We start from the raw sequence: 23,888 nt of genomic DNA on the forward strand, positions 1-23,888 counted from the left end.
ATAAACCTGCCTGCTGTTCCTGTCTTTACGTCTCTCCATTAACACAAAGTGTTGCAGCTGACACCATGGGACGGTCTTCTGCCAGTAGATGAACAGGTTCCTGGTTTCTCACAGTGCCCTGAGTCCTGGGACGGTTCTCCCTTCTCCAGCCACGGAGAAATCCCAGTGATGTGCTCACCAGATTGCGAATCTAACCTGGAAAGAGAGCCCACCAGGGTGAAAACCACTGAGCTGCTGGAGGATGCAGAAGAATGCCCCGCCGATGCATCATCTGAAGATTCACTGGTTCCTCCTCGGAGGTGGAGCTGAGGTTGGACTGTTTGGAATGGAGGTTCGCTACATTTGGGAAGAGAATTAGCTGCATAAGAGAGGTAAAAGCTTGTGCAGGATAAGAGTACGTTAGCATTGGTTGTAATAAGAAAGCAGCCTATTTCAGCACAATCAGGCCGGCAGGATTGGTTGCCCCTTGAGGTGTCCCAGTCCCCACTTGAGCAGTTGTGCTCGTCTCCAGCCAGTTTCCTCCTATAGCATTAGGAACCTTTGGTCTGCTGCTCTCTCTCTTCACCCTCTCGGCCTATTAGTCAGAAGTTTATCTTGCTCTGAGACACAGGGAGGAAAGAGTATAATAGAATTGTATAGAAGTGCTGTTAGCGGTGATGCAGGAGCAAGAAAAGTGATGAGAGGTTCTCAGTGAGGGGGTAGGAAGTGCAGAGCACAGGAAACGTTAATACTTTTGAAGGATGAGATGAGTGAGAGCTGTTTCTGGACACGATATATGGAACAGTGAGAGTTGTAGTCAATGAGCCTCGCTGAGAGGCAGAATTAGTGAGTCATGGTCCTGTCAAAGTGAGGCAACGGAGAGAAGATGGTGGCAATTACCATGACAAAGTGCAGAAGCATGGTTCACCTTCCTCCCGTATTCCTCGGCATTACATTGTACCCAGGGATCAGCACTGACCCAGGTGGTTATCTCACTCCAAACAGGCGTGGTGGTTCAGAGGAGGAAGACCTCCAGGTTGCTACCGGTGAGAGTTCCCTTTCTTGGCCACGTTGTTAGTGTTGACGGTCTCACACCACAGTGTGTAAGGCAATTCCTGGTTTGGGGTATTTCAAGTGGTGTGTGGCTGTGCTTTAAGCATGGCACCAGTGTCGTTAATACTCTTGCTCTACAACCGGTACTGTCGAGCTCGAATGCACAAGTACTAAGGTGAAGACTGTGAGCCATGGCAGATCAGGTAGCATGAATCTCACTTGACAAAACACTTTAATCCAAAATGGGAAGATTCTGCCCTGTGGGTCAACCCCCATTCGAAGATGCAAACAGACATTTTAACTGATATACGCAGACATGTTTTAGGCTGCCACATCAGTATGATAGTCAGTTAAAGCTCTAACTTTTGCATGAGTAAATGGAAGTGCTGTTTGGCTGCACAAGTGGAAGTAAAAGATGCCACATCGTGTGTCCATCTGGTGCCTTGGCAAATACTTCTCTCTCAACCTACCCAATTAATTGGTATTAGCCATTGGTGTGACCAGTATTAACTGGTCATTCATTTCATTCACTGTTTATTAGACCTAATTGTATTCCACTAAATAATTGCAGTTGTCTACTTAACAGTACTTAAAGAGTGATTCATTGACTGTAACATCCTATAAATGGAAATCTTATTTTAAAATGATGTTATATGTATATATAATGTGAACTCAGAATAGGCTATCACTGGCATTTAGTGGCAGTGGGGACACAGAGAAGAGAAGGGTGAGTACAAAAGCAAATGACCACATCTGCTGGAAATCTGAAATAAGAACTGAAATTACTGGAAATACTTGGATCTGGCTGCATATGTGGAGAGAGAAGCAGAAGTAGCATTTCTGGTTAATGATCTATCATGGTTTATCAAAGAAGTTTAAATATATCTAGATGCTGGCTAAGATGAATGTCACGTCAGGCCATGGAAGCTGTTAATAGGTAGTGTGGGCCTGGAAAATCAGGCCTGTTTGGCTGAGTTAAGGTTTCCTTCTACTTCAAAAATGTGTGGTGCTATTGTTGGTTATGACATTTCCCACTCCACGATGTGGATATCAAAAGAGAAATGCGAAGGAATGAAGTGAATTAATTTAGCAGATTTCAAAAGTCTGATCTTGCTTGTTAGACACTAGTGATCTTACAAGTCCTACTTTGTACCCAGTATCATATGAGAGAGACCATTAGCCTCTTTCTAGCCTCGAATTAAGCTATGTCCCAGAAATGAAAAGCAAGTCTTCAATCCACAGATTTGGCCCGTGCCCAACAGAAGATAAACCTTTGTTCCTGTTAGATTTGAATCTGTCTACCCGGATGAAGAGTTAGACACACAGCACCATCAGATCCCTGTTAATTCTTGCAAACTTACCCGTCTCTCTTGTCTTTGCAGTTCCGGTATAAGAAACGAGTGTACACCCAGAGTCATATAGAAGAGAAACAATTGGCCAAGCTGCACACAAAGGTAGGTGCTCGTTTGGTTCAGTGATGGACATGGGAACATGGAGATGCTTTAAGTGTCAAGAGACTGAATGTTTATTCCAGCGTTTACTCCTATTACCAAGACAGCCCAATATTAAACCTGCCTCAACACTTCTACTGCTAAATCTCTTGCCCATGCTTTTATTAGCTTTAGATTTGACCATTCCAACACTTTCCTGGCCAGCCCCCCATCTTGCAGCTTCCATAAACCTGAGCTCATCCAAAGCCTTGATTACCTGATGATAAGTCTTGTTCACTATCACCCTTCGCTTGTTGATCTATTGTGGCTTCCCACATGGCTATACATCAATTTTTAAATTCTCATCAATGTTTCAATCCCTCTATCCTTCATTTGTAGAAGTAAGTAGGTAAGAAAATCCTATGAGCAGGTATTAAAAACACTTGACGCAAAGTCTTTTGTTCTTCTGGCTTTTGTCAGATCGGAGATTTAATTGATCTGGCAGCCTGACCACATGCCACGAATGGATAGTACTTGCTGAAGGGCCTTGTGTTGGTTTAACTGCAGGAATGCATTGGAAAATTGAGTTTTTTTTTCTGTTGTTGTAGAATCTGGGTCAGGTGATGGTGTTACTTTGCTGAGAAAACAGTGAGTTAGTTTGTCCATGTGTAATTGGTCCCATTGCACTATTAATCTGTTCTCCAAAGTTCTGTTCCAAGACATGAATCACCTATGGACATGGAAGCCATTTGGTTTGATACCTTGTATGTCCTTTAGACTGTAGCAATCGATAACAAATACCATCTTTTCTTACAACTGAAGATATTGTTTGGGTAAGGTTGGACAGCTTTCTCTTTGCTGATGTTGAATTTTGGAACCACTCCCCTGTCACAAGACACTGCAGCACTAGATTGCTGAGAATTTTGTGCTGAAGTTGTAAGAAAAGATTTATTTTTGGAAAAAGGGATTTGCCTCATTTGGTTGAATTCTCTAATGTGGTTTAAGAATCCAGCACCTTCTGTGACATGTTCTTCATTCAATGGACCTTTTATTGTATAATGCTTCTCGAACGATTCTCTGAACTCTACTTTTGGATTCCTCATTCAAGATCTTCTTTTGAAGAAGTTCAGTGACTAATTAATAAAAGAGGTCAACAATAGTCCTATTGCAAATGAGCTGTTTTTATAAATCTCCATTGTTGCATGGTTCACATATATAGGTTATTAATGAAAATATCAACAGTTTCTGCAAAGGATCAGTATTTGCTATTTTACCAGCATCTTATTTGTTCCTGAAGTGAAACGTTGATCAACACACAATGTTTAAAAGGCATCTGGATGGGTACAGGAAAAGGAAGGGTTTGTAGGGATATGGGTTAAATGCTGGCAAGTGGGATTAGATCGTAGAGTCTTACCGCACAGAACCAGACCCTTTGTTCCAACTTGTCTGTGCCAACTAGGCCTCCCAATTTGAACTATTCCCACTTGCCTGTCTTTGGCCCATATCCGTCTCAACTTTTCCTATGCGTGTACTTGTCCAAATGTCTTTTAAATATTGTAACTGTCCCTGCCAGTGCAGCTTCCTTTCGCAGTTCATTCCATACATGCACAAGTTTCTGAAAAAGTTGCTCCTCGGGTGCCTTTTAAATTTTTCCCTTGCACATGAAACCTATGCCCTCTAGATTTGAAATCCCCTGTCCTACAGATCCAGTTTCTTCAATGACCCTTCATTAGACAGTCTTGCTATCCCAGAGATTAATCTCGTGAACCTTTGTTGAACTCCTCTGTCAAATTTAGGATATCTGGTCAGCGCAGACAAGTTGAACTGAAGGGTCTGTTTCTGTGCTACATAACTGCAGAGGTTGTCAGAAGTAACCTGTTTCTCATTGATGTGTTGTTGATCTAAAATACTCCCCACATTGTGAAGGAGCGTGCTTACCTGATCTGCATTTGCTTTGGTGTCCAGTGCTGAGGCTGTTTGAAATCTTAGTAACTGTGCTTTCCACATTTGCCAATTTGCTGATGTAGTAATTGGATGTAATAGATTAAATTTACCTGTTGGGGAGGTTAGTGAGTGTTGCTGCATTCGCTGATTGCTTATAGACACTTGAGACTGTTGATTATTGTCTTCTTTTGAAATTGCACATTAAAATTCTGATTTCATTGAACAAGACACATTTTGTTGCCATGTAGTATTCTTGTTGATTTAAACTGTTATAGAATCTTTGTTGTTATTATACTGAAATGTGTTGATGATTCTGCTATTCCAAACGCTGTTTTCAACTTAATGTTAGGAGTTCCCTTACCAATATGTGTTACCATGGAGATTAATGAAAATATTCCTTTTCCAAATTGACTAAACAGCCTTCAAAAAATCTGTGGGTAGAATCTCAAAACAACTTCAATCAATATGATTAATTGATTTGTTGGACTGTAACAAATATATTTAATTGATTAACGTGTACATGTAAATCCCTGAGTTTCTTTCAAGACACTGCCCTGAGAGAACTAAAGGTTTTATCAGTGTAAAGAAGAGGTGACATTTTAGGTCAGTCAGTGCATGTTAGGTGTGAGGCCTTGCTTAGAATCTGTTTGTGTTTTGGTTTAGAGTCGGGGCAGTGACTTGAAAGGAATTCGGGGATTTACATACACATATTAATCAATTAAAACCTTCTAACTGATTAAAGATTTAACAGCATCTTAGGTTTGTTTAATACATCCTCATCAGGGGTGTGACCTTTTACTTCTAAATTCTGTGTCTGATTCCATCTCTGTCACTGACACCTGAAGAAGGAGTGAGGTTCCAAAAACTTGTGTTTTCAAATAAACCTGTTGGACTATAACCTGGTGTTGTGTGATTTCTGACCTCGTCCACCTCAGTCCAACACTGGCACCTCCACATCACAGCCATGGGAAGTGAGGGGTATAGGGACAGGGTGGGGGTTGGATCTGGGCGGGATGCTCTTTGAAAGGTTATGCAGACATGATGGGCCAATTGGCCTCTTTCTGCAGTGTAGAGATTCTATGATATCCAGTAATCAGCCTCTTTTCAGGTGTGCACAATCCAGATTTATCGCTTTAGTTGCTACAGGGCTTTTGTCGCTCTCACTCTTTGCCGTTCCCTCAAAAGCTTGTCTCCTCTACTCAGCTGTAAAAAAGCTTTTATTGGCTTTAAGTTGTTTCGGCGATTTCTCTGCAGAAATGTCCTCTTCAAAGAGTCTTCCTTCATAGCAGCTGTTTAGCTCCTTGGCCCTTCTGTCTCTTGGCTGGCAGTAAAACTGGACCAGTGACTTCTTGAGTTACTCTCTTCTCCAGACAATTTCAGATCTACTTCTTGATCTTTACAGCTGCCACAATTTTCTTGGCAGCCCATCTTGTCACAGTCACCAGTCGCTATCTTTTGTAAAATGGTTTCAGAGCCACACTGGAGAGTTCGGTTTCAGGATAGATTGCCTGATGAGAAGACGGAGTCAAGAACTGTCTTCAAGCTTTGGCTTCTGTAGAACTCCATTTAACGCACGTTACCGTTAAACACAGCAATGCGTGGTAATCTGAGAACTACTGGGTTCTGTCCTTATTCCTAACTGTCAAGAGACTTTCATCTATGTACCATCCATACTATGCTATTTATGCCAGGTGTGAAACAGCTCCAAGACATCATAACATTGCACCAGTGTCCTAAAGCCATTATAGAACAATACACACTGCTGCACAATACATCTCTGAGACTGGAGCGAATATTTCAGGTGGTGACTGGGGCACCAGTCAAGTGGACTGCATTGCACTAGATAGCATCAAGCTTCCTGAATATTATTTGTGCTCACTCTCTCAATTAGCCAAGCACAGACTTTTCCATCTGAGCGCGAACTTGTGCTTTGTAGATGATAGGAAGTCTTTGGGGAGTCAGGAGGTGAGTCACTCACTGCAGAATTTGCAATGTCTGACCATTCTTCTGCACTTGGTTAAAGTAAAACAAAAAAAAACTGCAGATGCTGGAGCTCTGAAACAAAAACTGAAATTGCTGGAGAAACTCAGCAGGTCCAGCAGCTTCTGCGAAGAGAAAGCAGAGTAAACATTTTGAGTCCAGTGTCTGGTTCTGCGTTCTGCCTACAGCAGACCTGCTGAGTTTCTGTTTTCCTCTGGACATGGTTCTTAAATGACAGGTTCAGTTAAGTTTCTAGTCAATGGCAATGACCCAGGGTGTTGATGTCAAAGGGAAATAGCTCAATTCTCTTCTTTTGGAGATGGCCATCACATGGCACTTGTGTGACATGAATGTCCCAGTGGACCAAGGAGATTAACCCAAGTAATGTCTACAGCAACATTCTTGTTTTGAAATTATTCACATGCAAAAATCACAAGCACCTTCCTTTGAATGAGGTATATGGACAGTGGAAAGTTTATTCTGTGTTTCCCATTGATATTGACTTTGCTGGGGATCCTCGGAGCAATACGTGACCATCAATGGTGCTGTAATGTCAAAGGCAGTCATTACTACTCGTGCTAGAAAGGAGCAGCTTGTTTCAACTGTCCTGAATAAATTCCTTTTACTCCTTCCCTCTCGCCCTCCTTTGCACCCAGTGTGTTGTCAATCAGAATATGGAGTTTAATTTCAAACACAGAGTTGAAGCTGTCTCTCCACACTTTATATGGGGAAGTTATTTAAGTGGCGATATCCGGAGTGTGGACAGGAAGGGACAGAATGGGCAAACATGGAAAAGAGCAACTACAGTGTTTAAAGGGGGGGAAATGGTTCTAAAAAATTCAAAATAAATGGCTCGTTCTTAAATACATATGGTATTTGGAACAAAATCAATGGAATAAACAGCACAAATAAAAGTTAGTAGGGTGATTCTGTAGTCATTATGGAGTCATTGGATACAAGGAAATCAAAGCTGGGAACAAAACATTCAGGACTGTGTGCCTGTTCAAAAGGACAAGCAAGAAGGGAAGGGTGGTGGGGTAGCTTTGTCAGTGTGAGATGAAATAAGTATGATAGCAAGGAATGATCTTAGCAAGGAGCAATATAAGCAGAGGTAAGAAACAAGGGAAGGACTTTGATGGGAATTCCGTAAGCTCACCGCTCAGCCCCAGCTCTCCAGGACAACAGCCCCAGCCTATTCAGCCTCTCCCTATAGCTCAAACCCTCCAGCCCTGGCAAGATCCTTGTAAATCTCTCCTGTACCTTTTCAATTTTTACAAAATCTTTCCTATAGCAGAGAGACCAGAACTGAGCGCAGTGTTCCAAAAGTGGCATAACCAATATCTTGTACAATCTCATCATGACATCCTGAGCCCTGTAATCAATGCACTGACTAATAAAAGCAAGAGTATCAAATTGTTTCTTCACCACGCTGTCTACCTGTGACTCCACTTTCACGGAACTGTGTACCTGCATCCAGTAGAAGTCCTAGCAATGCCCATCTTCACAAAGAAGAGTCTAACCACTTCTTCTTAAAATTCACCAGCAATACCGTTGCTGAAGCTCCCATTGTTATCAGCCTGGGGATCAAAATTGATTTTTAAAAAATCCCAACTGGAGAAGCCACATTAATACTATTATTACAAGAGCAGTCAGAGACTGAGTACTCTATTGTGAGTACCCAGCCTTCTGCCTCCATAACGTCTGTCCATCTAAAATAGACAAGTGAGAGTGTGATGAAATAATCCTTACTTGCTTGCATGAATCCAGCTCCAACAACATTCAAGGTTGAACATCATTCAGAGCCAAAGCCAGCTATTTAATTGATAACGCATAAAACCGCTTTAAACGTTGGCTCCCTGCAACATCTGCAGTGTACCGCAACTTCAGTGAAATACTGCATACAGGATGTTCTGCAACAGAACTCACCAAAGCTTCTTTGACAGTAACTTTGAAATCACTGATCAGGACAGAAACAAGAGGCTTCATGGAATACCACCTGCTGCAGTTCCCTTTCAATTTGCACAGCAAAGACCCGCAAAGAGATTTATTGGAGGTATATTGCAATTGGATCAAAATCCTCATATCCACTACCTAACCAAACTGATTCTGTACCTACACAATATAATAGCAAATGTATCAGAAAATGTGCACCATTGTTTAAAGGTAACTGGGGTTGCCATGAAATGGTTGCCTTGCTAGATAGATCCCCATCCCTTGAATAAATGTAAAAGATATTTGGAACAAAATCTGCAAATTCTTTTTTGTGCTCATGTGTAACAGTTCAGTAACATTCTCTATGTCCCTGTTATTCTGTAATCATCCTGGAGTATTAAAGGTTAAAGGTTTGCTGTAGATAATCGCTGCTTGTACACCTCTAGTTTGTAAATCCTGTGCATTTTCAAAACTGTAATAGAAATCCAATTACTGACTTTCTGATCAATCTGCCACATTGCAGGCAACTAATAACTCTGCTTGGAAGAGCAGGCACACTCAAGATCCAACAACATCTGTAAGGACAGCAATGTTAGCCATGGACCATATGAAAGCTCTAGTGTTACACTAAGTACCACAGGAGCAGAGAGAGACCAAACCGGATGTGTGTTTTATCAAAGCAGATTTGGTAGTAAATAGCTCAATTGTCAGAGCGTCTTGTTGGCAGCTGATCGTGTAGATAAGATGCCCCATTGTTCTGCCTAGACAATGGCTTAGTCATTGGGTAGGCGGAACCAACACACTGTGGCCTTTGTGGGGATCATTGCAAAAGAGCTGATATACGCTCTGAATTCCCAGGGCGGTTACTGAGACTAAGGCACGTGGGAACTGTTTGATGCGTTGGAAATAAATTAATCCCTGATGCTGCTGGCCTTCAGAGCTCCATGTGCCAAATCTTCCAAAATTCTGTCTTGCATTCCATTACCAATAACATCTCAGGCACTTGGTACCCATTTCTAAAGCATCCTTACAGTCAGCTAATTTATTTCATGGTCATTGCTGTTTATCACGAATCCCTACATTCTGTCATTCTTCCATTTGTTGCAACCTCCCTATAACCCTACATCACAACTCTGTATCCATTTGTCTGTTTCAAGGTTATTTTCACTACCCATTCCTCACAGCCACCATCAGTGCTTGATCCTTCAGCCATCACACTAGTGTTTAATTCAGCCTCCAACTTTTTTTTTCCACCTCACTGCTCCAAATCTTGAAAGCTTACCTTTAATTCCTAATCTCCATCTATTCCGCCCTCATTCCCTGTCTCCAAGATGCCTAGGGTGTGAAATATTCTGTAGAAATACAATTACTGTGTATGTATCTGTACACTCAGTTGGAGATATACTGCTCTCTGCCCGAAGTAGTGGCAGCAGGCTTCACCTTTCATGGCTGCACAGCTTAGGCCTTCGGGATTCAGCCCCAGCAGAGGCAAAGAATCATAGAATCCCTACGGTATAAAGGAAGGCTGTTCAGCCCATTGAGTCCTCAATGCCTATTCAAAGAGCATCACATCACCCTACTCTATCTCAGTAACCCTGCATATTCCATGGATAATCCATCTAAACTGCACATCCAAAGACTATGGGAGGAAACCGGAGCACCTGGAGGAAACCCACACGGACACGAGGACAATGCGCCAACTCTGCGCAGTTGCTTCCTCACTGAAGCCACATCTTGCCTGAGGTTGCTGGCCACTCAGAAGTTGGCGTAAACTGGAGCCTGGGCTGACGGCCCAAGCTGAACAGCCATGAGAGGCTGTAACAGTGAGCATGGAAGTGATTCTGTTGTGGGAGGGCATGGTGTTCATCGGGTTGGCTTTGCAGGGAGAGGAGTGTTCAGGAAGTCAGAGGGAGGAGTAGGGGGTGGTACCAGTGGTCAAGTCCTTTCCCTCCAGCCCTGTCCCCCAGGCAAGAGAAAAGTAAACCAGCTCCCCAACACCACCACCCACCCATCCCCCACCATCCACCCCGTCCCACAGATTCCAGCAGCTAGGTCAGCCTGTTTTGCTGTAGGAAATCAGCAACTGTTCCGAGCTGCTGAGCAGGCACATAACAGAGCCTGTGGAGAATAGATATCTTTGAGTGACTGTTGAGGGCTTTAGTTGATGCCAGAACAAGAAGCTGTGTCTGATATTATAGCCATCTCTGCAGGTCTTGGCAGGAAAAGGAATTGTGCCATCCCATCCACCAAGACCTCAGGGTCCCCTGTCTGTCAGTGGGACACCAATTTCCCCTTATCTGCCAAGTCCTGGGCAAATGTCACAAACCACATATGATGCTGTGGAGAGAAACCCTCCATGAAACCCAGTGAAAATGAAACAGCCAAAGAATTATAAGATTCGGTCCCACTGGATTTTTATTTTTATTTGCTTTAAACCAAGGAGACCGTGCAAAGAAATGGCTGCAATTTTTAAAATCGTCTTGCTGGAGCACACAGTGAATTACCTACAACATTGCCTTTTCCTGGAACAGTGAGAGTAAAATCAGACAGGGTCAAGCCAATGGGTTGGTGAAGCTGGGGACAATTGCATGACAACAATGTTTTGATTGGCTCCTGACATGGCGAGCATGGAGTGTGTTGAAGCAATACCCATGACTGGAGTAGACTTACTCCTGGGTATGGACATTGGCAGGAATGAATATTACAGCTTCCCTCATCATCACAGAAAACTTAAAGGAGAACGGAACTTTTACAAGCACAAGTTCTAGGTCTTTCTTTCATTGTTTTGTGTTGACAAGCACAATAACTAAACAAAGTCCATCACCAGACGTCAAAATAATATCACAGGTATATATTACAGCAGCTGAATTTTTCCATAAGGATGAGGTTATTTCAAAGGAAAAGTTTAGTCTCTCTTCATTAATTGTGATTTTCACAATGTGAGGTTGAAGGAGTTCCAGGGGAGTTCTGTTGAGGAAGCGGAGAACCCTCGGAGACCTGTGGATGAGGAATGGATGGGTGTTCATCAGATAGTGATGCTGCCCAAATATTGGAAGGAGATGTTGTCAGTAGCAAGTGCAATTCCTATAGCAGGATGTGTAGAAACAAGGAAAGTCCAAACATCGTTAACCAGGACCTCATAAGGATATAATGTGAATGTGTAAAATGTGACACATATGTCACCTAGTAAGTAAGTGCAACACTTAATCAAACCGGTACTTTAGTACCAGTCCCAGGTTTTGAAGAACCATTCAGGTGAGAGTTGGAATGAGTATGACAGCCCAGTTTCCAGAGGCTGTTCCTCTAAGAACAATAACAGCTAAGAAGCTGATGGAATGTTGACTTTTTTGCTAAGCATCATTCTTTGTGGCCTACCAAACGAAATATGGTCCAACCAAGGTTCTAACTTTAGATTAGATTCCCTACAGTGTGGAAACAGGTCCTTTGGCCCAACAAGTCCACACTGCCCCTTGAAACATCCCACCCAGACCCAGACCCCAACCCATTTCCCTATAACCCACACACCCCTGAACACTATGGGCAATTTAGCATGGCCAATCCACCTAGCCTGCACATCTTTGGACTGTGGGAGGAAACTGGAGCACCCAGAGGAAACCCACGCAGACAAGGGGAGAATGTGCAAACCCCACACAGATAGTTGCCCGAGGCTGGAATCGAACCTGGGTCCCCTGGCGCTGTGAGGCTGCAGTGCTAACCACTGAGCCACCGTGCCTTTATGTGTAAAGTTTTCGAGAACATTTTCAGTGGCTGGAGTATCACACAATTGAAGTCAATCATGTCTAACCCACAAACACGGGGAGCTCTGGAGCAATGCCACCAGACTGCCAAAGCTATTTTTAAAATATGGTCATCAATGCCCAAAGGACTGGGACAAGACATTAGATTTCTATTTCTATTTCTTACGTTTTTCTTCTGGAGATTCACCAAATGAATCACCCTTATGGAGTCACTTTGAATTAATCTATGGCAATGAGGGAATAGGTCCTTTAAAACTGATTAAAAAAAGCACTCTTAAAGCAGGATGGCAGATTGTCAATTTTGGATTATGTGTCACATGTAGCACATGGCACAAGATCATTGAAAGACTTCGCAAATAAGAACAGCAGCCAAATGTGCTGTGGCTAGAACATTTCAAGCAGGAAACAAGGAGATGGGGTTAATGTCTTTGCAGGCTGAACATTTGAAAATGAAATTCAGTGGTCCATCCAAGGAAATTAGGAAAGTTGGTAAAGTGACTTGTTTGATGGATGCACATTATTGTGAAAGCAGAGCTAGTTACGTCATACAGACATGTCGAAGCAGTATCTTCACAAGGAAAAAGACAAGCATGTCAGGTGGTAAAAGTAATGTGGATGATAGAGACACTAAGAGTGAGGTAGAAGAGGAGGTAGACAATTCACAAAGTGAACCTTTGACTATATTGACTTGCCAATATAAAAATTTTGGGACGATGTCTTTTTGTATTGAGAGGAAGGACATAGGGAAAATCTAGTAAGTTTGCTAAAGAAGAATAAGGATATTGGTATATCGAGATATACTACGTTAACTAGATATAATGTGGGTTTAGGAGAAACATTATTGTTAAAACAACATGCTCACTGGTTGAGTCAAGAGAAATGAATTAGGGTGGAAACAGAGAATACATGTTCGAGAATCATTCATTTGAATCTAACCAGAGCAACTGAAATTCAGCTCCTAAGATGGATAAATCAACTAGAGCCTGAAATAGACTTCAATAAAGTAAATTCCCAAATGGAACTGGATTCCTATCCAATTCCTCACTTGGAATAATGCATTGGCACTATTTGTAGAGCCTCATTCCTTTACAAGAAACATCTATTGAATGGATACTGGTCAGTGTCATTAACATCGAGGGCTAATAAAGTATCTGCACCTAACTGTGTAGTTTCTTTTCATTCTCCCCTTGTCTGCGTGGTTGCAATGAAACATTAATCTCTGCTGACCATAATTCATGAGTTTTCTTTGAAAAATTTAAAACTCAAAATTCTCAACTGTTCAGATTAATTCAACTATCCAGTGAAAAGACTTTTCACATTGTTGGTAAAAATAATGTGATTGCAGACACATAAAATGTCCAGAATATAAAATGATAGAAAGTTAAGAATTGAAGACATGATAAAAGGTATGTACTGGGGGGAATGAGGATGAATGAATACAAGTCTTGAGTTTTGTTGCCTATGTATAACGTACCTTGTGATGGAACAAATTTTTTTGACTGCATTTCATCTTTCCTAAGATGGAGTCATATAGAGACCACTGTTTTTTAGCATCCTTTAGTCTGGACTATGAACTGAAAAGGGGAGGATACAGCTTTAAGATGAGGAGACTGATAGGGGATGGCTACAGTTTTTGAAATCATGTTTACTGGAGCATATTACAAATGGCATGCAATGCTGAGTTTTCCTGGAACAGTGATAGTAAAAGCAGACAGAATGGAGTGGATGGCTTGAAGTCTAAGGGAACAGTTGCTTGACAACAATAGCTCAACTGTCTCATGGACCAGGTGCTCATGCTGTGTGTGAGGCCAGTGCAACAGAAATATTCTTGGGAGAGCATAAAAATGGAAGGAAAACGTGTTGGGGGGGAAACGCAGGCAGGAGGAGTGGCATCATGTATGCAGTGTCTGTCTAAATTGCATGTTTGATATGCATTATTGCAAAGATGCTTCATTGTTAACTTTTTTGTGAAAATTTGAGTTCGAAAGATTGTGTATAATGGTTCATTTGAACATGCTGAATAAATTTCTGGACTTTTTCTTTTAAGGAACCACTAAAAGGACATGTTAAGGTATTTTTTCAAGGCGTTTCTAGGAAGTCATTAGGGATTGAATTAATTGCTTGGATTTTCTTATACTGGAAGTCACATACCTGGGTTTATGGCTGTCCAGAGTTTTAGATTTGGATATTGTTTGGTGTTCACTTAGGATGTAGTATCAGTCTGCTGACAGAGTTAAACTGCTCAACTCATTCTCGCTGCCTTTCTGAGAAAACCCTATTGAGGGTACAGTGTGATAATTGAAACACCAGTCCAGCTGTTGGCCTGAAAGCTTTCGAAATAATTCTTCCCAACGTTTCAGGAGTCTGAGCGGAATTGATAATATTGATCGAGGCAAAGTCATTGGTCTTGGTGAAGGGATCAGATTCCAGGAACGTAAGGGAAAAATGAAGGAATTAGGAGTCAAAGCAAAAGGAATTTGAATTGTACAATAGACCCTGGAGAAGGAAATTGAAGCAAATGTCGTAGATGGGATCAATTTGGAGAACTGGATGTGTTTCTGGAGTGAAAATGGATTGTGAGCCTACTGGATTTTTCCTGTACTTATCATTCTTGGTTTGAAGATCCAGTTTGCTCTTTGCAGGTTTGAATAAATGTAGGAGAGGGTTGCCAATTCTTATTGGAGATATTTCTACCTCATGAGCTAAACAACCTTTTTAGTAATCTCCAATTATCACATGAATAATAAATAAAAATATTTAAAGAAGGGGGCTAGGAAGCAAGTAGACTCTGACCTAAGAATTTCAATTCAATACTAATTGCTGTAACCTTGCCTACTGTTTTCACAATAACCAAAAACCATTCCCTGTAGGTATAGTATTTTTCATGTAAACAACATTATTATTGATTTTCCACATAAACAAATCAGACCAGTTATTCTTTATCATAAACTAATAAATATAGCATCTTGAACCTGTGAATTTGATTCTGGAAAATCTGAATTTTTTCCATTGTCCAAAATTCCTTTGACCAGATGCCTTTGCATTCACTGTAAAGAATTCCAATGGATCAACCCTCTCACTGTATAGTTGCATGATATTGGAGCAAATTCAGCCTCTCTGGGCACAATATTTCAATGGTATTTCAATATTAACAAGATAGGTATGAAATAACGCAGGGATGTTCTGAGGAGAGGTAACTGACCGAGGAGGCTGGATTAATATCAGTAAAAGACAGCCAGTGATACTGTATTTATGAGGAGGATGTTGCTGAGTGACAGTGAGGGAGCGGAATTATTCAGCAATGTATAGTATGTTAGGAGTAGGAATGTTTGCTGACAATGCATAATCATCAGTGGTGATACAGGCATTACTGAGGAGACAAATTGGGAGAAAAAGCCAACCACCCATATATTGTGAAAGAAACCCATCTGGAAATGGTGCCTTTGAAAGATGACTTGATGGCCAAAACCAAGCTTTATTATACAGTCAATCACAGAACATTATTGGCTAACAATTAGCAATCCAACTTGACAGTATAAGTGACTTTCCCCTTTTCCATTTGCCCCCATAAATGGTAAAGGTATGACATCCTGTGAAGGGATGTGTGATAGACATATGTGGCATGTCACTGAGACAAAGAAACAGGATACAGCAGCATGGTGCAGTGGTTATCACTATTGCCTCACAATGCCATAGACCCAGGTTCGATTCCAGCCTTGGGTGACTGCATGGGGTTTGCACCCTCTGGGTGCTCCAGTTTCCTCCTCGAGTCCCAAGATCTAGAGGTTAGGTGGATTGGCTATGTTAAATTGCCCTGTAGTTTCTAGGAGTGTGCAGGATAGGTGGATTAGCTGTGTTAAATGCAGGGTTATAGGGATGGAGCTGGTTCTGTGTGGGATGATCTTCTGACAGTCGGTGCAGACTCCATGAGCCAAATGGCCTCTTTCCACTGTAGGAATTCTGTGATTCCGGATTTCTGAGGAAAGGGTGCAGGCTGGTGTTTGCAGAATGTACTGATTCTGTAATGTGGAGTTCAGCTGATCCTGTTAACTTTGAAGGACAAGTATGAAGTTTATTTACAATATTTGAGGTCTAAATGACCTTTAAATCTTGACTACCTTAATTCTAAACCTGTAATGTGATGAATGTGGTGAAACTACGAAATGATTATAGGAACTGAAAAGTTCTGTTGACAGGGTTAAATATTACATTGATAAACTTAAAGTCGTTGTGGAATTGGTAATGAACATGGCATGTGGGCTGGTTGCTTTGAAAACTGAGAGTTTTGCAGACTTTAAATTCTTGTCAAATTAAGTAGAAAGTACTGGAGAAAGTCAAGGTCTGGCAGCATCTGTGGAGAGTGAAACAGTTCGCATTTCCAGTCCCATGCTTCCTGTTCATAAGTGAAGCGGCCTGGGAGGTGATGGTTTGATCCTGTTGACTAAAGGATAGTAAAGGAGTCCAGAGCAAAAGATAAAGTTGGTTAAAGGATTGATGGAGATGTAAAATAGGTGTTAATTATAGGCTTGAATAGGAGAAAATAGGTCAGCTCTGTTGGGAGCAAAGCCATCAAGACACAAATGAGTCAAGATTGGGAGTGGGGACACTCGTAATGAAAATGGAGGATGGCGGTCACGTTCTGAAATTGTTCATCTAAACATTAACCCTGAAGATTGTAACATACATCAGTGGAAATTGAGGTGGTGTTCTTCGAGTTTGCTTTGAGCTTTGCTGGGAACACTACAACAAGCCTAGGATGGAAATGTTAGCATGAGAGCAAGAAGGTTAATTAAAATGGCAAGCACCCGAAAGGATGCAGCAAATGCTGTAGACTAGATTGAAGGAAGTACAAGTAAACTGCAACTTTGACTGGAAGGTGTGTTTGAGACCTTGGACAGTGAAGAAGTAAGTGGTAAAAAGGCAAGTTTCACATTTGCAGTTGCAGTGAAAGGTGCCAGGGGAGGGCAAGGGATGAGGGGTGAGGAAATGTTAGGAGTGATGTAGGAGTGGATCAGTGTTGTTGAGGGAATGCTCCCAGAGGAGTTCTGACAGGGGAAGGGAAGATGTGTTTGGAGATGATTAAAACGTTGGAGGATGACCTTTTGATGCAGAGACTGATGGGGTGGAAAATAGGGACATGGGGAACGTAATTGTTCTTGGAGGGGGCAGGTAGGGGGTAAGAGCAGAAGTCTATGGATGGAATAAGAATCCAGCATTTTAAAACACAAAAATGGTCAGTGTAGACGGGAACAAAATACTTGCTGCAGACTATCAGCAGACATCAAGAGGTTACGGGTTTCCCAAGCCAGCATGTAAATAAACACATGTCCCGACTCCTAGTGGATGTGGAACAGACTGCAGCAAAAAAACCTCTCAGACTCGTACCTCAATTTTAACCAGCATCAGAATCAATAAGTACAAGGAGTTCTGGAGGGATAAACGTACATCATGAGATTCAGAGAAATTTCAGCTCCCGGGCCTCTCTTCCTTGTCCAGATCCAAATCTTTGCTCAGATGTAATGTGAGAATACAATAACAGCAGGACGTCCCAGCCAGAACAGTCTCAGGCAACTGGGTAAATCTTGTCGGACAAATGGTTTGTGGAGAAAGGTGCAAGATTTCCTTGTGAGGCCAGAAAGACCAATTATTGGCGAACCAGGTCATGTTACAAAGAGAGTGACATTTCTTCTGAGCTTGGTGGCTGTCTGTTCAGTAAGGGCTGTGACAATGTAACTAGAGCAAACAGCACTTGCTCAGCAATAATCTACTCATTGACACTTAGTTTGGGTTCTGCCAGGACAACTCAGTTCCCGACCTCATCACAACCGTGCTTGAAACATGGATAAAAGGGCTAAACTCCAGAGTGGAGGTGAGAGTAATTGCCCTGAACATCAAGGCTGCATTTGACCAAGTGTGGTGTCAAGTAACCCTGGCAAAACTGCAGTCAGTGGGAATCAGGAGGAAAACAATCCAGCTATCACAAAGGAAGGCTGTGGTTGTTGGGGGTCAGTCATCTTAGCACCAGGACATCTTTGCAGGAGTTCCTCAGGGTAGTGTCCAAGGCCCAGCCATCTTCAGCTGCTTTATCAATGATTTCCACAACGCCCCCCCCACCTCTGCCATAACATTTGCCGATGACTACAAAGTTCAGCACGATTTGTGACTTCTCATGCTGATGTGGTCCATGCCGGAATGCATCAATAACCACCAGCATCTAGAAGGACAAGGGTGTATGGAAATACCACTACCTTCAAGTTTCCCTCCAAACCAGTCATCACCCTGACTGATCGCTGTTCCTTCACTCTACTGGGTCAAGATCCTGGAACTCCCTCTCTCATGGCATTATGGACATGGACTGTCGCATTTCAAGAAAGCACTCATCACCAGTTTGTCAATGGCTGTGGGGGAGGCCTTAAATGCTGACACAGCCAGTGAAGCCTACTGTCCATTAAAACCATCAGCTGAATGACTTCGAATGGAATATTTCACTTGCTGTTTTTTCTTCTGTGTTGTCTGGCTTCTTCCAAAGTTATTGAAAGGGGTAGCAGGGAGTTAGGACCACTGGTCTAAATTATTTCTGATCAAGCACCTAAAGTAAATGTATTTTGATTCTTGAATCGCTCCATCTTGGCCATGCCACTGGAACTGCATCTGGTTGGGGGCAGGGGTATTGAGTTGGATGCCTCTCTTTCTGTTCACACAAGAATTGCCAGTGAAGTACTGAAGTATGAGCATCTGTGAAACTGTAGCCCAGTGAGAGTGAACCCCTTCAGAGATGAAGGGCGATTGTTATTCACCACCCTGCCACCTCTGCCAAACCCCTCCCATTTAGGGACTATTCCACTTAAGGAGCTGTAAAGATTTACAGGGAAATTACACAAAAAGGATCACCATTCCAGAAGCAGGAACTCGGTGTTCCACATCCTTTTGAGGCATGTTGTCAATGTGAGCATCGTTGCACCTATATTTCAGTACTTACATCTGACAATATTCTGCTGCTATTCAGTGCTCAGCCCTTAGAAATCACAGTTTTATGTGGTGACTTTATAGCAATTCACACTTTTTATAGCTCCACTGGCTCAGCCAATCTCTTATTAATAGCAGTGTTCCCCAACACAAATCCAACAGTATTTGGTTTAGAGCAATGCACTTTTCCTCCTGTTATCTCATAGGTTGTGCTTGATTAGTAGAGAGAGTCACTGTCCCTCTGTTTAATATTCTGATAAACAAGTAAGCTAGTAGAACAAGGCTTGTTTGATAGCTTTGTGTGTGTTGGTGCTGTTGCTAGCTGATTAGTGACTGACTGGATTGATGCCTCGGTCTGGAGGGACGTGGGGCGAGCTTGACTGTGTGATGGGTAAGTGTGAGAAAAGGCTGTCACTGACTGGGGAGAGAGAACCATTTGTAACTGAAGTCACACTGAGCCTGGAGTGCTTCAAAGGAAAGGCTGCTCAAATGAAAGCAGCATGTGTGTGCCAAGCTGTTCATGAGGTTGGAGAAGGCTGCTGCAAGGATGGGATCAATATTAGGCAGGAAGGTCAGTCCAGAGGAGATTGAGCAGCGAACGCAAAAACAGCACGTGACTAAGATTAACAGTAAGGTACCATACATTCTGTGTTAGTCAATAACTCATAATTCTGTGCGGGATAACGAGGATATAAGACCCAAGACCTGGGTCAACTTCTTCTGTTTTATTGTTTACTTCGGGTTGGAGGGATTGGAGTTTGGGAAGGAGTATCTTTCTCAGTGATCCATGTTTTTCAGTCAAACTGACCTTTATTTTTCTGGTTAAAGGGGTTAAGAGTGCAGTATGGTGATTTATGTTGAGTTCCCATGAATTAAAAGGCCTTCTTTTAATATCTTGCTATTGGGATCCGAGGAAGAAAATGAGTCAATTCAAATCTGCATTTGAATGCAGTGCTCACCCTGTATTATAGCAGAACATGTGGTCAAAAACCATGCTCTTTACGAAAATGATTGGACTTTCCAGCATTGTGGAATTGAGGCTCTTTGCATTAGGTGGGACTTCAGGATTTCAGGATTCTGAAATTGTGGAACTTTGAACCTGTGGATTTTTGGAGCAAGAGGACTTTGATTTTGAGAAAGTGGGACTGACACGACACTGAATTTATTGCAAATTGTGGGAAAATCTTCCCAATAGAGTAGTGGAATCAAATACCCTGGAATAATTTCAGATACAATAACAGCAATTTAACATCTCTTTGGATTAATTAAGAAGGGTAACTTTAATAGCTTCACTCCTCTGCTCTCATTTTGTGATCTGGTGATTTAAAATTTGCACAAAGCATTCAGTGCACTGTAGTCATGTATGGTTTGGTCATCTTGTTGTAAGACATAAAAGGAATAAAAGCATACATAGCATTGTCATGATCAGCCTGAGAAAACGTGCTGATATTTGAGCCAAATTATTTCAAGAGTTAACACAAACTTAAAGATATAATTAAATGACTTAAAGTCACCAGTATTGATGCCTGATGATTTCAGTTAACAGAAAACATCAACCAAATTTTCTGTGCTTAACAAAAACTGCTATTTATTACAAATGAGTCAGTTCTAATGACAGGCAAATAAGATTTGAATGATTAATTTCTAGCTCTCTAATGTAAGCTCTAAGGTAAAATCACTATAGTTTTACCCGATCATAGGGCTGATTTCCCATTAGAGAGAGAAAACTGGTGGGGGTTTAGCCTGAGGGTCACAAAGCTGATGTGATGGGTGATATTGAGAAAGAGAATCCTTCATGGTATCTTCAGCTGGTGCTGGAATTCAACCCACACGATTGGCGTCACACTCTGTCAACAGGCTGTCATCCAGCCAACTGAGCTAACCGACCCCTACTTTGCTCAATCTCTATTCCTTGTTAACCCCTAGATATCCAGTACATGCAAACAGGCATAGACAAACAAAAATACACATATGTTTTGGGTGGCAAAGGAAATTAGGGCAGCACAATTGAATAGTTCCCGTCCACAATATTTAATGAGGTACCCTTTTGCTATTTCTGAATCCTTGTGATATGTGATCTTCTTTGTTGCAAATCTCCCCAGTTCTTTGCTGAAGACACAGGGTGGTTAGCACACTAATCTTTCAGTCTGTCAGCCACTGGTTAGAGGTGGCTGAGAATTCCAGCTATCTTCCAGTTCTTTGCTCTTCTCTGTAAACAGAGAGAGGCTGTTTTCCATTTAGAGCCTGAAAACGTAATTTGCTACATTGTTCATACACAGGCTGTCCCCCTGCCTAGGAGCCCAGCTGAGTGTTGTCCTGCTGAACTTACTGACCCACACAACTGATCCAGATTGAAAAATCGACTAACAAGCTGTCTCTGAGAAAAATTGCCCTGAACACACACACACCCGATGCTGGTGTGTCCAGCAAGCCATCGCTTCAATAAGTAAATTCCATTAATGTAACTTGGAATGAATTCCAGTAAATCTCCTTTCGCAGTTTACTTAGTTTAAAGCAGTTTCCTTTTCCCATTTTTGTCCACAATCCAAAAATAAAGAAAAATAAAGAGATAATGTTTTATAATTTTCACTGAAATGGTATGAGGGCTGAGGGTTACAGTTATGAAAGCAAATGTGAGAACTTGGGGTTTAAGGTTAAGAGATTATCTTGATCATGAGACCAGCGCTGTGGGATTCTTTCTGGTTAGCAACAAAATGAGTGTTAAATGGGATATTAGAAAATTTCTTAATAAAGCAATAACATTTGGAATTGTATGCAGTCTGCTGTTCTTAGTTCCTGTTTTCTTTATCAATCCTTGTTATGTCTGTCCCCCTTTGATTTGTCTTTCCCTGCATTATTTCTCCATGTTTTCTCTTCTCACTCTCTACATATCTCTTCAATTTCCATTTTTCTTCCTACTCTTCCTTGTTCTTGCCCCCTTACTTTATCTCTGCTTGAATTTCCTTTATTGTGATCCACTCTCTTTCTCCTTCCCTGCTGTTTTGTCTCTTTACTGCTTCTAAGGGATGAAATTGCTCTTTGTCAACAGTGCCAAGTAGTCTCGGACAGCATCAACTGCCTGTTCCACACCTAACCCATTTTTTGGCTTGTTGACTGAAATGGCAAAGTAAATCAGGTGCAGTGAAATGCAGGCCTGCTAAGTCAAACTGCCAGCATAAGCCTATTTCATTCCTTTTATCTTTCACTCTCTGTTTATGTCCTCTCCTGTAACCTAACTCTCCTCATTGCTAATTGTCAACTTATGTCTGATATACTCCAGTGAAGTACCTTGGGGGTTGATATATAAATACACATTCTCATCACACTGGATATTGAGGGGTTTTGCCACACCTGACCATTCCCTTGGTCACCCATGACTATGTAATACTGTGATATCATAAGTACAACACGTTATGCACGCACTTAACGTTGACTAGAATGCAGCAACTTAAATCTTTAGACCTTTAGAAGACTTCAAAGGAAATTAAATATATAAATTAACTGCCCGTAAAGTGCATATTGGCATATAGCTCAGTTTTGGATCACATTGGCACAACATTGGCACCCTGACACACAGTGCTAAGACACTGCTGTATACTGTTGGTACACATTGACACAATGTTGGCATGCTAATACTCAGTGTTGGTACACTGTTCTACATCATTGACACAATATCACAAGTTTGTCAAAGTCTTGCTCAGTCTTGCTACAGTGGGGTATGCTTTTGATTAAATTGAGGTTACTTGTTTAAAATGTATAAGTTTGTGGTTGGAGCAAATCACCTTGTCCCATTCCCTGCTGTTTCCCTGCAGCCCTGAAATATTTTTCTCTAGGCAATTATCTAATTCCGCTTTGAAAGGCCTGGTTGAATCTGGACCCAGTGTACTCCATGGCAGCGGGTTGTAGATCCTAGCCATTTGCTGTGCTAAGATATTTTTGTCTTTTCACCTTGGTTCTTTTGCCATTTACTTTAAGTACATGGATTATTTCATCAAAGCATAAGTACCCTACCCTTCTGCCAGGGGAACAGTTTGCCATGGGAACTCTATCCAGATTCCTTCCAACTTTGAAAACTTCAATCCAATCTCCTTTTTTTTCATTCTTCTCCAATGAGAGCAGCTCTAACATCACGGGGTGATGCCAAGCTATTGAAGTGGACCAAGCTGAGGACAATGGCGGCATGATTATAATATTGGCTGAGTAACAGAGAATAGAGTTTAGAGTGGCACGGTGGCTCAGTGGTTAGCACTGTGGCCTCACAGTGCCATGAACCCAGGTTTGATCCCAGCCTCGGGCAACTATCTTTGCGGAGTTTGCACATTCTCCCTGTGTCTGCGTGGGTTTTCTCCAGGTGCTGTGGTTTCATCCCACAGTCCAAAGATGTGCAGGCTAGGTGGGTCGGCCGTGCTAAATTGCCCGTAGTGTTCAGGGGTGTGTGGGTTATAGGGGGATGGGTCTGGGTGGGATGGTCCAAGGGGCAGTGTGGACTTGTTGGGCCGAAGGGTCTGTTTCCACACTGTAAGGAATCTAATCTAACAGGTTGTCTTTCGTACGGAGGAATACATATTGTGTTGTTCAACAAGGATATGTATAAGAACCACTGCTTTTCTAGATCTACATTAACAATACAGAGTTGGGTATGCAGGGCACAATTTCATATTTACAGAATACAAAGAAGAAGCAAGCATTGTGAACATTAATTGTTCTGCAAAAGATTATAAAACCCAGTTCATTCATCAAATCAAAGAAGAAATTGAAAATAAGGGGTACTAACCACTTAAGTCATACTAAGGATGGCAGAGCAGGCTACTTTGTCATGGAAATGGGTTCTTTGGTTTCAATTTAA

The 23,888-nt window shown here is 41.9% G+C and overlaps 1 protein-coding gene across 1 annotated transcript in view; it reads left to right on the plus strand.

Annotated features, from left to right (window-relative positions):
• Nucleotides 1-23,888, plus strand: part of shank3a (SH3 and multiple ankyrin repeat domains 3a) — a 730,589-nt gene that overhangs the window by 99,013 nt on the left and 607,688 nt on the right. The window contains exon 4 of the mRNA XM_059654527.1: nucleotides 2,415-2,486. Coding sequence (XP_059510510.1) covers nucleotides 2,415-2,486 — 72 coding nt within the window. The remainder of the gene's footprint in view (nucleotides 1-2,414; nucleotides 2,487-23,888) is intronic.

This window comes from Stegostoma tigrinum, chromosome 25 (genome assembly GCF_030684315.1).
Source record: "Stegostoma tigrinum isolate sSteTig4 chromosome 25, sSteTig4.hap1, whole genome shotgun sequence".
Lineage (NCBI taxonomy): Eukaryota > Metazoa > Chordata > Chondrichthyes > Orectolobiformes > Stegostomatidae > Stegostoma > Stegostoma tigrinum.